At 41.4% G+C, this 12,657-nt stretch overlaps 1 protein-coding gene across 1 annotated transcript in view; it reads left to right on the top strand.

Annotated features, from left to right (window-relative positions):
• LOC132402343 (calcium-activated chloride channel regulator 1-like) overlaps nt 1-12,657 on the top strand; it is a 68,574-nt gene that overhangs the window by 35,260 nt on the left and 20,657 nt on the right. The window contains exons 7-10 of the mRNA XM_059985222.1: nt 4,010-4,234; nt 4,316-4,493; nt 6,900-7,006; nt 7,091-7,312. Coding sequence (XP_059841205.1) covers nt 4,010-4,234; nt 4,316-4,493; nt 6,900-7,006; nt 7,091-7,312 — 732 coding nt within the window. The remainder of the gene's footprint in view (nt 1-4,009; nt 4,235-4,315; nt 4,494-6,899; nt 7,007-7,090; nt 7,313-12,657) is intronic.

A 12,657-nucleotide genomic window follows, 5' to 3' on the forward strand; every position in this document is an offset into this window, starting at 1 on the left:
ATATGATGTAGTTACTAATGAAATAGTATTTGTTAACCAGCAAAACCAGACTCCAGATGTGCTCTATTGCTGCTAATACTTTTACAGGGTTGTGTGTATGTAACAGGGAGGTTTTAAACTAATTTCGCAGGGATGTGGGAACTGGAGTGAAGGGACTCAGGATAGTATGGATGGCACAAAAGCAAAGTAAACACAAAGTACACTGCAGATGCTGTGGTCAAATCAACATGTACAAACAAGCTGGATGAACTCAGCAGGTCGGGCAGCATCTGTTGAAATGAGCAGTCAATGTTTCAGGCCGAGACGTTGACTACTCATTTCAACAGATGCTGCCCGACCTGCTGAGTTCATACAGCTTGTTTGTACGTGTTGACTAAAGCAAAGGTACCATGCAGCCAGACTGTCAGGAAGGGCAGACAGATGATGAGACGTAATTGCAACCAGCAGGATGAGTAACGTCATAGAAACATAGAAAACCTACAGCACGATATAGGTCTTTTGGCTCACAAAGTTGTGCTGAACCTGTCCCTACCTTAGAAATTACTAGGGCAGGCTTACCCATAGCCCTCTAATTTTCTAAGCTCCATGTACCTATCCAAAAGTCTCTTAAAAGACCCTATCTTATCCACCCTACCACCGTTGCTGGCAGCCCATTCCATGCACTCACCACTCTCTGCATAAAAAACTTACCCCTGACATCTCCTCTGTACCTACTTCCAAGCACCTTAAAACTGTGCCCACTCATGTGAGCCATTTTAGCCCTGGGGAAAAGCCTCTGACTATCCACACGATCAATGCCTTTCATCATCTTGTACACCTCTATCAGGTCACCTCTCATTCTGTGTATCAGTGCATTAGGGATGCAGATTCAAAAGTGGCAGCAAATACAGTACTCATTGTATTATATCTCAATGCATGGAGCATAATAAATAAGGCAGATGATCTTGTTGCACTATTACAGATTGTCAGGTATAATGTTGTAACCATCACTGAATCGTGGCTGAAGGATGGTTGTAGTTGGGAGCTGAATGTTCACGTTGTATCAGAGCGATAGGAAGGTACGCAGAGGGGGAGACATGACTCTACTGGTAAAGAATGGCATCAAATAAGTAGGTAGTTGTGATATAGGATTGGAAGACATTAAATCCTTGTGGGTTGAGTTAAGGAACTGCAGGGGTAAAAGGACCCTGATAGCAGTTGGCCTCCCAACAGTATATGGGATGTGGACCACAGATTACAACAGGAAATGTCAAAAGGGCAATCCTGTGATAGTCATGGGAGAATTCAATATAGAGTTTGATCAGGAAAATCAAATTGGAAATGGATCTTGAGAGTGTGGTTGTTGAATGCCGATGAGATGGCTTATTAGAGCAGTTTGTCATTGAGCCTACTAGAGGATCAGTTATACTGGTTTGGGTGTTATGTAATGAACTGGAGGAGATCTGAGTGCTTAAGGTAGAAGAACCTTTTGTAGTGATGACAATATGATTGAATAAAACTTGAAATTTGATAGGCAAAAAGCAAAGTCTGACATAGGAATATTTCAGTGGAGTAAAAGAAATGACAGTGGTATGAGAAAGGAATTGGCCAAAGTAAATTGGAAGAAGATCTGACAGGGATGACAGCAGAACAACAATGGTGTGAGTTTCTGGGAGAAATGAGGAAGGTGCAAGACAGATGTATTCAAAAATGAAGAAATACTCGAATGACAAAATCATATAACTGTGGCTGACAAGGGAAGTCAAAGCCAAAGCTAAAGCAAAAGAGAGTGCATACATCAAAGCAAAATTTATTGGGAAGACAGAAATCTGGGAAGCTTTTAAAACCCTGCTGAGTGCAACTAAAGGAATCATTAGGTGAGTGAAGATGAAATATGAAAGCAAACTAGCAAACAATATCAATATCAAAGTAAAAGCTGCAGGACTGCAAGAAAATGAGGCTGGAGAAATAGTAACAGGGGCCGAACAGATGGCAGACATTCTAAAGGAGCATTTTTCTTCAGTCTTCACTGTGGAAGATATTAGCAGTGATCATATCTTGAAGGGTGTAGGGAAAAGAAGTGAGTGTAGTAACTATTAAAAGGGAAAAGGTGTTCAAAAAGCTGAAAGACCTACAAGTGCATAAATCACCCAGACCAGATTAACTGCACTCTGGGGTTCTGAAAGAGAGTGGTAGACATTGTGAAGGCATTAGTAATTATCTGTCAAAAATCATTGGACTCTGGCATAGTGCCAGGGGACTGGATCATTGCTAATGTCACTCCACTCTTTAAGAAAGGAGGAAGGCTTCAGAGAGGAAACTACAGATCAGTTAGCCTGACATCAGCGTTTGGAAAGATGTAGGAGTCAAATGTTAAGGATAAGGTTATGGAGTACTTGGTAACATAGGACAAGACAGGACAAAGACAGCATGGTTTGTTAAGGGAAAATATTGCCTGATGAACCTGCTGAAATTCTTTGAGGATATTACAAGTAGAATATATAAAAGGGATGCAGTGGATGTTGTATATGTGGACTTTCAGAAGGCCTTTGACAAGGTGCCACACATGAGGCTGCTTACCAAGTGAAAAGCCAATGGTATTACAGGAAAGTTACAGGCATGTTTAGAACATTGGCTGATTGGTAGGAGACCATGAATGGAAATAAAAGAATCCTTTTCTGGTTGGCTAATGACTAGTGATGTCCTGCAGGGAACTTAGACAGATTAGGAGAAGGGCAAGAGAGCGGCAAATCAAATACAATGTTGAGAAATGCATGGTCATGCACTTTGGTAGTAGAAATAAATGTGCAAACTATTTTCTAAATGGGGAGAAAGTCCAAAAACCTGAGATGCAAATAGTCTTTGGAGTCCTTATGCTGAACATCCTAAAGGTTCAATTGCAGGTAGAGTCAGTGGTGGAAGGCAAGGTGAGAAAGGCAAATGCACTTATCATTCAATTCAAGATGTCCAGAACACCAGAGCAGGGATGTGATGCTGATGCTTTATAAGGAAATGGTAAAACTTCACCTTGAGCATTTGTGAAAAGTTTTGGGCTCCTCATCTAAGAAAAGATGTGCTGGCATTGGAGAGTGTCAGAGGAGGTTCTGGGAATGAAAGAGTTATCAGACGAATGTTGGATAGCTCTGTACTCACTGGAATTCAGAAAGATGAGGTTGGATCTCACTGAAAACTTCCAATTGTTGAAAGGCCTAGACAGTGAAGATGTGAAAAGGATGATTCCATGGTGGATAGTCTAGGACAAAAGGGCACAGGTTCAGGATAAAGGGGTCTCCATTTAAATCAGGGATGCAGAGAAGTTTCTTTAGCCAATGGGAGGTGAATATGTAGAATGTATTACCACAGATAGCTGTGGAAGCCAGGTCACTGAGTGTATTTAAGAGAGAGCTTGATAGTTTCCTGATTGGAGATGGCATCAAAGATTACAGCGAGAAGGCCAGGGAGTGCATCTGAGTGGGGAGAAAAGGGTCAATGTGATTGAATGGTGGAGCAGACTCGATGGGCCAAATAGCCTAATTCTGCTGCTTATTCTGGAATAATGTTTTAAGGTCTTATGGTCAATACACAGACATAGTCAGCATTCTGTTTTATAGGATTGCTTTTACATCTATAATCATTATGCTTTTTTAATGTGTCAGATCCAAAGAAGCAATCACATTTTTTATACACATTTACTAAAGAATGACAGTATGCAACCTTGAATTGAATCATATCGGACAATTTTTGGCCCAGTTTTAGTTGTAGACAGCAGTGGAAAATAACACCAAATGAACATCCCACGCTCTGGGGATGTTGAGCCCCACATTACCAAACAGGTAAATGTGCTGGTCACTTACTCATCCAGTAATGTGGGGCTGAATTGCAACAACAGCTTGATTCCAACAGAATGGTCACAGCTTCATGGCTTACATCTAATGGCATTAAGATTTAGTTGTATCCAGCACTGTCTGGTCCATTAAACGGGTCTGAGATTAATCTTACATCATACTTTTTGCTTTATGTTGGTGAACAGGGGAATCGCATTGGCAGGCTTCGACAAGCTGTTGAGATATTCTTGCTGCAGGTCATTGAAGAAGGATCGCAAGTTGGAATTGTCACTTTTAACTCTGGTGCAAGCATTAAAGCGTATTTAAAAAAGATTGTCAATCCTGATGTGAGGAAGGATCTTGTACGGCTGCTACCAACATCAGCTGCCGGGGGAACGAATATCTGTGCGGGGGTTCGATCTGGCTTTCAGGTAGGTCTGGAAAACTTCATTAGCAAACTCCTTTCAGGAATTGCATTTTACTCAACTTGTTGGCAACTCGTTGTCTTGTAGGTACTTCGTGGTGATGATAGAGATACAAGTGGGGATGAAATTATTCTGCTTACGGACGGAGAGGACAGCAGTATTAACAGTTGTTTCACAGAGGTGGAACAAAGTAGAGCCACAATCCACACAATCGCATTAGGGCCAAGTGCAGACACGAACCTAGAGCAGCTCTCAGCAAAGACAGGTAACCAGCACCAAATAACTGGACTATTTGCAACTGGACAGCCAGCATGAGAACATATTTGGAGAGGATGCAGGGATTCATCAGAATGTTGCCTGAGTTATGAGGAGGGATGACACAATTATAGTAATAAATCCTATTTCTAACCTTTGTCCCTTTTGTAATAAAGGCCAATAAATCATTTGAAAGATTGGCTTTATTGGTCATATTTACATCAAAACATCAAAACATGCAGTGAAATGTATTTTTTTCAGTATGAATGGTGAAAATGTTGGCATTTCATTGTGAGCCAAAGGGACTGTACTGTGTTGTACTGTTCTGTGTTTTATGTACTCGAGGAAGCTCACAAGAGTTGCCAACATAGCAAACCAACAACTTACTAACTCTAACCCGTATATCTTTGCAAGGTAGGAAACTGGAACATCTGGAGGGAATGCATGTAGTCATGGGGTAAACGTACAAACCCCTTATAAACAGTGGCGGGAGTTGAACTCTGATCCTACAGCTGGCACTGTAAAGGACTGCCTTTCTAACTATGTGCTGCACCTGCCTGTTAACTTTATGTGATTCCTACAAAAGACCATGGAGATCTCACTGGCCCTCCTTCAAGTAATGAACCTAGTCAAAATAAATGAAGTCCACCAACTGATGTTTGGTGCACCGTCTAGTTATATCCCTTCAGCTGAAAAGACCCATTTATTCTGATTCTTTGTCTTCCACACAATAACAAATCTTCATCCATTGTAGCACACTCCCCTAAAAGTCTTGTTATATCCACATAAGTGTATTGAAGAGAAGGATGGACATTGTCATCACCAGAGTTGAAATAAAACTTTGTAGTATATTACCAACTTTTTAAGCCTGAAGATGACCAAAATTCTTATGGGTCGGTGTGCTAGAGCTGTTGTGGAGGGTTTACTCTAGTTTGACAGTGAGATGGGAACCAAAGGGATAGGACAGGAATGGAGCAGTTGATGTAAATGTAAATGCAGTGTGCAGGAAGATTGTGAGAAAGGCTAGGCAGTGGATATAGCACAATGTTGGATGGGTCTATTTTAATGCAAGAAGTATGAGATCAAGGATGATGAACTTAGAGCATGGGTCAGTACATGGAACAATGACATTGTGGCTATTAAACAAAACGTGGCTGTCATAAAGGCTGGAATGGCTAATGGATTTTCCGGAGTTTAAATCTTTCAGATGGACGGGGAGGGAGGTAAAAGAGGTGGCATGGCTAATCAGTATTAGTATCACAGTGGCAGAAAGTAATGTCTTGTGGCAGGATAGTCTATTGAGTCAGTGTGGGTGCAAATCAGAAACAAGAATGGAGTAATCATTCTTTTGGGAGTATTCTATAGACCCTCAATAGCAGCAGATTGGGAGGCAGATTTTGGAAAGGTGCAAAAATAACAAGGTTGCTTTCATGAGTGATTTCAATATCCCTAAGATTGATTGGCATCTCCTAGGTGTAAAAAAAGTGTAAAAAAGGTTTGGGGCAGAATTTGCTTGGTGGATCGAGAACAGATTGCTGAAACAATATGTAGGTAGGCTGACTAAAGGAGAGGCAATACTAGATGTTGTACTTGGTCATGAACTTGGTTAGGTGACAGATCTCTTGGTGGATGAGCATTTCAGAGACAGTGACCACAACTCCCTGTCCTTACCATAACCTTGAACAGGATAGGAGCAAACAGAATAGGAATATACTAACTTGGGGTATGGGAAATTTTGATTCTATTGGGCAGGAATTTGGGGGCATAAAATGGGAACTGATGTATTCAGGGAAATGCACAACAGAAATCTGAAGACTGCTTATTTATTTATTGGGATACAGTGCAGAAAAGGCCCTTCAAGCCATGCCACGCACCAATTCTCGGATTTAATCCTAGCCTAACCACAGGATAACTTACAATGAATAATTTACTTACCAACTGGTGCATCTTTGGACTGTGGGAGGAAACTGGAGCACTTGGAGGAAACCCATGCTGACACATGGAGGAGTGTACACATTCATTACGGGTAGTGGTAAGAGCACTTGCATGGTGGCATGGATATGTTTGACCCATTGAGGCAGGGAGAGGGTAGTAATTTGAGGAAACCATGGTTAACAAAAGATGTGGAATGTCTAATCGGGAAAAAAGAAGCTTACTTAAGGCTTAGGAAGCAAGAGTCAGGCAGAGCTCTACAGTTACAAGGTAGCTAGGAAAGAGCTTAAGGATGGACCAAGGGGAACTCGAAGGGGATGTGAGAAGGCTTTGCCAAGTAGAATTAAGGAAAACCGAAGGTGTTCCATAAGTATGAGATGAAAATAAGGACAAATAGAGTGAGGGTAAAACCACTTAGGGATAAAAAGAGGAAACCATGGCTAATATCTGAATTATTTATTATTTTTCCTTTTCCATTAAATAGGAGGTCGACAGTTTACAGCCGATGGTAAAAAGGACAGTAATGGACTAATTGATGCATTCAGTGGATTAGTATCAGGAGATGGTAACATTAAACAACAGTCAATTGAGGTTTGATTACTTTAGAGAATTAATTTCCAATTATTTTACATTACCATGTGTTTTGTAATAATATGTTTATTTCCTCATTTCTAGCTTGAAAGTACAGGAAGGAGTGTTGATGAAAACAGTTGGTTTAATGATTCAATTGTTGTTGATAAAACTGTTGGAAACAACACACATTTTGTATTCACTTGGGAGGTGTCCACACCAGAAATATTTGTACGTGACCCCAACGGAAAAGAATACGGCAAAAATGGCCTTATCATAGAAGAGAACGTACACACCGCACGGCTCAAAATTGAAGGCACTGCACAGGTATTTTCCTACATACCTGAAACATTATCTCTATTTCTCTCTCTACAGATGCTGATGAACCTGTCTGCTTTCCTCTGTGTTTTCTAGTTTTACTTTCTGTTACCATTGCAAATCCATTATTTGGACTTGTTGATTTAGATCTTACTGATTGAGTGTTGTCTGTTTACCTACCATCCAATTTCTATTTTACAGATCAAACTGGAATATTGAATATATAGGCTTCCGTTAGTCTCGGGAGACCATGAACTTGCGCCTTGGAAACTTTCCAGGGTGCAGGCCTGGGCAGGGTTGTATGGGAGACTGGCAGTTGCCCATGTTGCAAATCTCCCCTCTCCACGCCACTGATGTTGTCCAAAGGAAGGGCAATACAGCTTGGCGCTGGTTTTGTCGCAGAGCAATGTGTGGTTAAGTGTCTTGCTCAAGGACACAACACGCCGCCTTAGCTGAGGCTTGAATTAGCAACCTTCAGATCACTAGACCAATGCCTTATCCACTTGGCCACGCGCCAATACATTTATTTTATCATATTACATTCACTTTACTCACTTTACACTTATGAGCTGAAGGTAATTACAGCTTCTCTGTGGATTGTCACGTTGTCCTGGTGGTGAAGCTTGTGTGGTCCTGAGATCCCGAGAGCGATGCTGTCTGGAGCTAGGCTCCTGGTAGGGTCATCCATGGCAGTAAAGTCAAAGGTGAGGGTCCCTGACAAAGAACAATCCAACCAAGTCCTCAATGGTGAAACAAGCAGACGAAGTTACTTGGAGCTCAACAGCTGTGAAGGCGAATGAAGGCTGCAACAAATCCATCAGCTCCAATCGTTGTGGTTTCAAAACCATTGGAATCAGTTGGTTGAGTTGTGAAGTATCGTGTGCTTCTTGGAGTGCAACATTAGGTACACGTTAAACAATTACATGCACAGGCATCTTCACTTGGCCACTTCTTCAAGTTGAGGGATAGCCACGACGACAATAAATTACAGCTCCAATGCCATAGTGAAGTTTGCTGATGACACCACTATTGTTTGCCTGATCAAAGTTGGTGACGGATCAGCATATAGGAAGGAAATTAAAATTTGGCTGAGTGGTGTGACTACAGCCTCTCACTCAATGTCAGGTTGCAAAGAGCTGATCATTGACTTCAGGAAGAGGAAGCTGGACATCCATGAGCCAGTCTTCATCAGGTGATTATAGTGGAGAGGTTAAACTCTGCTGTGTTATTGTTAGGGAAATTAATTTGCTAAGGAATTTCAATTAAAGTTGGTCACTAGTAAATTGGATGTGGACTTCAAAGTGACTAGAGCATACCTTTATTCATGAATAAAGGAAAAATGACTTGCTAACGGCATGATTGTCAAGTCTTCCAAAGAACAATGGTCCCAGCCTTTTTTATACATGCACCAGAAAGTCAATTACAGTACATCAGTCAAAGTTAAAAAAGTCAATCCTGTGCATCTTGTCAATTCTCACAAAAATGCCAGAGACTGTGTCTTTTCTGCCTACAACACACAGAAATATGTTGTTGTATATCGTTGGAGCTAAGATAGATTATTGCAAGCGTGTTGATAACCGAGGTCAAATGGTGAGTCTTTATAAATAATCTAAGAAAGTTCATGAAATCCTTAGATCCAGTAAGTCATTAAAGGTACAAAGGTATAATTTGTTTTATATGTTAGTACCAGACAGATGAAGGAAAACTATACACACAGTTTAATTTACTTGACAGTCCATAGGGTGCTCCCTAAAATGTATGAATTTCACTGTCTCCCTTTTGTTTATGGTGTAGTATTATGCACTATGATCAGCACTAGGCATATTGCTAATTAAAGGAAGATGCAGGTTGTTAACCACTCAGATAGTTTAACTCTGTATTCAGTACTTTCTTCTACAATTAAGTCTTGTAGCCTTGTGTTGCACATTAGTATGCTAGAGGGCAGTATCACATAGTCTTGTGTTGCAGCAGTAGGCTAAAGGGAAACACCATGATTCTCTGCTAATCCAGGCAGTAAGCAATACAGACATGCATTCTATAGTCTCACAAAGGTATTTACCCAACCCAGTCAGCTAAAATCCTCCACAGTCCCCTCCTTTTTTGATCATTCTGATCAATTCTCCTCCTTGAAAAAAGGGGGTTCATGTAAAGGGGAGGGAGGAGCACATAGTCAGACAGGCTTCCTCATTGTACTCTGGATTGCTGGTCTGTCTCCAGTTGGGTAGCATACTCTGAAGCTGTCTAAGTATGTAAACACAGCCAAGTCTAGATGCTAAAGCAATAAGGCTAATAAGTCCATATATCTTCAGCCACTTCATTTCCTTTTCTTTAGTTTTCTGTCTTTTCCAGTACACTATCAGACTCCAGAAGAGAGAGACGATGCAGCTTACCCTTGGTACCATACACCCATTGGCTTTGACCCATCTTGATCTCCTTACAGGTAGTTAGCAGCATTTGATAGCGTCTTTTCCACTGAGGAGAAAGAGAAAGAGTTTTTCCAGTGATTTCATTTATATACGTAATCACTTGGTTTAAATGGATGTGTATTTCCCTCCCCATGTTTTGGTAGGGCCTCAGTCCCTTTTCCATGATTTATTCTAATAGCTTCACCTAGAGCTGTTACTGTTTCTAGGGTTTTCTCATCAGTTCGTATCAGTGCTGTTTGGGCAGTAGTCAAAAGGGGTTTAGAATCCATGGCTGTACATCCTCCCATCAATACTTCAAAAGGGGTCAATTTAGTGTCCTGTAAAATAGAAATAGGATGGTTCTCAAGCTATATAGAGCAATCAGCTGCGCCTCAGGCCACTTCAGGCCTCTTAGCATTATTTGTCTCAAGTATCTTTCAGTACTTCATTTATCCTTTCCACCATTCCCGATTATTGTGGTTGGTAGGGCACAGGAGAATCCCAGGGCTTGACTCAATACTTTAGTTAATTTCCCCATAAAGTGTGTTGCTCTGTCACTATTAAACTTGCAAGGAATCCCAAATTGGGAATAATCTCCTTCATCAGTAATTTAATTACTGTCCTACTGTCATCTTTTCATGTGGGAAAGGCCTCTCTCCATTTATAAAACATGTCCAATATTAATAAGAATATAAGAAATAGGAACAGGAGTCAGCCATCTGGCCCATTGAGCTTGCTCTGCCATTCAATAAGATCATGGCTAATCTGTCCATAAAATCAGCTCCATCTACCTGCCTTTTCTCCATTACCCTTAATTCCCTTACTATGTAAAAATCTATTGAACTGTTTCTTAAACAGTTGAAGAAGCCTCAATTGCTTCCCTGGGTAGAGAATTCCACAGATTCACCACACTCTAGGAAAAATAGTTTCTCCTCATCTCCGTCCTAAATCTCCTCCTTTGAATCTTGAGGCAATGTCCCCTAGTTCTAGTCACACCTACCAATGGAAACAACTTTCCTCCTCCTATCTTATCTATCTCTTTCAAAATGTTGTATGTTTCCATAAGATCCCCTCTCATTCTTCTGAACTCCAGAGGATATAGTCTCAGGTGACTCAATCCCTCCTCATAGGTTAACCCCTTCATCTCTGGAATCAACCCTGGTGAACCTCCTCTACACTGCCTCTAAAGCTAGTATATCCTTCCTCAAGTATGAAGACCAGAACTGCACACAGTACTCCAGGTGTGGCCTCACCAGTACCCTGTATTGTTGCAGCATGACCTCCCTGCTCTTGAACTCAATCCCTCTGGCAATGTAGGCCAACATTCTGTTTGCCTTTTTAATAACCTGTTGTACCTGCAAGTCAACTTTTTGCGATTCATGCACAAGCACTCCCAAGTCCCTCTGCACAACAGCATGCTGCAATCTTTCAGCATTTAAATAATAATCTGCTCTTCTATTATCCCTTCCAAAGTAGATGATCTTGCATTTACCAACGTTGTATTCCATCTGCCAGACATTGGCCCACTCACTTAACCTATCTATATCCCTCTGCAGACACCTCACATCCTCTGTACAATTTGCTTTCGGTTTTGTGTCATCAGCAGATTTTGCTACGCTACACTCAGTCCCCTCTTCTAAATCATCAATGTAAATGGTAAACAGCTGTGGGCCCAGCACTGACCCCTGTGGTACCCCAATCACCACAGACAGCCAATTGGAGAAACACCCATTTATACCCTCTGCCTTCTATTGGTTAACCAATCCACTATCCATGCCAATACACTTCCTCTGACTCCATGCATCCGTATCTTATTTATAAGTCTCTTGTGCAGTGTTACTACCAGATATTTGTATTTCCCCCTTGCTGGCATATGTACAAAGTTTGTCTGCAGATTCATAAATGGTGCCTCTGGGGTGGAGTAGATGATCAAATTTAGCAGAGGCTTCTGCCGATTGTTTCTTTGTCCAATCTCACAAGTTCTAACCAGCTGTTCTGCTACCATTAGCCCTGGCACAAGCCACTGCTGTCCTATTTGCTGTGTCACACCCCTTTTCCTACATGCACTTGACAGTCTAACAAGGGTAAAGAGGAGACTATGGGGACAAACAGGTCAGCCATCATGGTTCGACCATAATTCCCCAGCATCATGGGTGCAGTCAGTAAGGTCTCTATGGCAGGGGATCCAGGTGAAGTTTATTGTAAATTCATTGCAACAGTTATGGCCTCCCAGGAAAGGGCGGCAGATTTAGCATCTGTTTCTGCTGTAGCGCTACCTGGTGACATGGCATTGGAGCTACACTGATGGGCTTGACATTTTATCACAGCAATCTGCTGGGGCAATAAAACACCCTGTAGCAATTTTAATAAGTTGAGCAGGTTTACCAGAGGAAGTAATAAACCCCCCTATGATGCCCCTATGTAGCTAAGTCATGTACTGTGCCAAAACATATCCAAATCTGTATAGATATTCACAGTTTTACCTTCAGCTAAGATGCCGATCCTAGTGAAAGCAAATAACTCAGAAGCTTGCACTGATGTTCTTGAAAGGAAGAAACCTACTTCCAATATCTCATGAGGAGTCATAGTGGCATACCCAGCCAGTGTCTCAAGATCATTAGGTTTACACAGCGACACATCAGTAAAAAATAATTAGATCTGGATTATTTAAAGGGGTAGAATTCAAATCAGGACAAGGGAAGGTAATAGCTTCTACAGTTAACACACAATCATGTCGCTCAGCATCATTGTGAAAAGGAACAAGGGTGGCTGGATTAAGGGCAGGTGCTCTTTGAAAAATCACATTTGGCTTTGATAAATAGCAAACCCTGTTAGCCTTTCTGCTCTGAAGTGCTGTGTAGCCTTTGAATTGAGGAGTGGCATTACTGTGTGAGGAGTGAATACTGTGCAGGAGTGTTCCAATGTTATATGCGTTCTCTTTTCGACCAT

Source organism: Hypanus sabinus, chromosome 11, assembly GCF_030144855.1.
Source record: "Hypanus sabinus isolate sHypSab1 chromosome 11, sHypSab1.hap1, whole genome shotgun sequence".
Taxonomy (NCBI): Eukaryota; Metazoa; Chordata; class Chondrichthyes; order Myliobatiformes; family Dasyatidae; genus Hypanus; species Hypanus sabinus.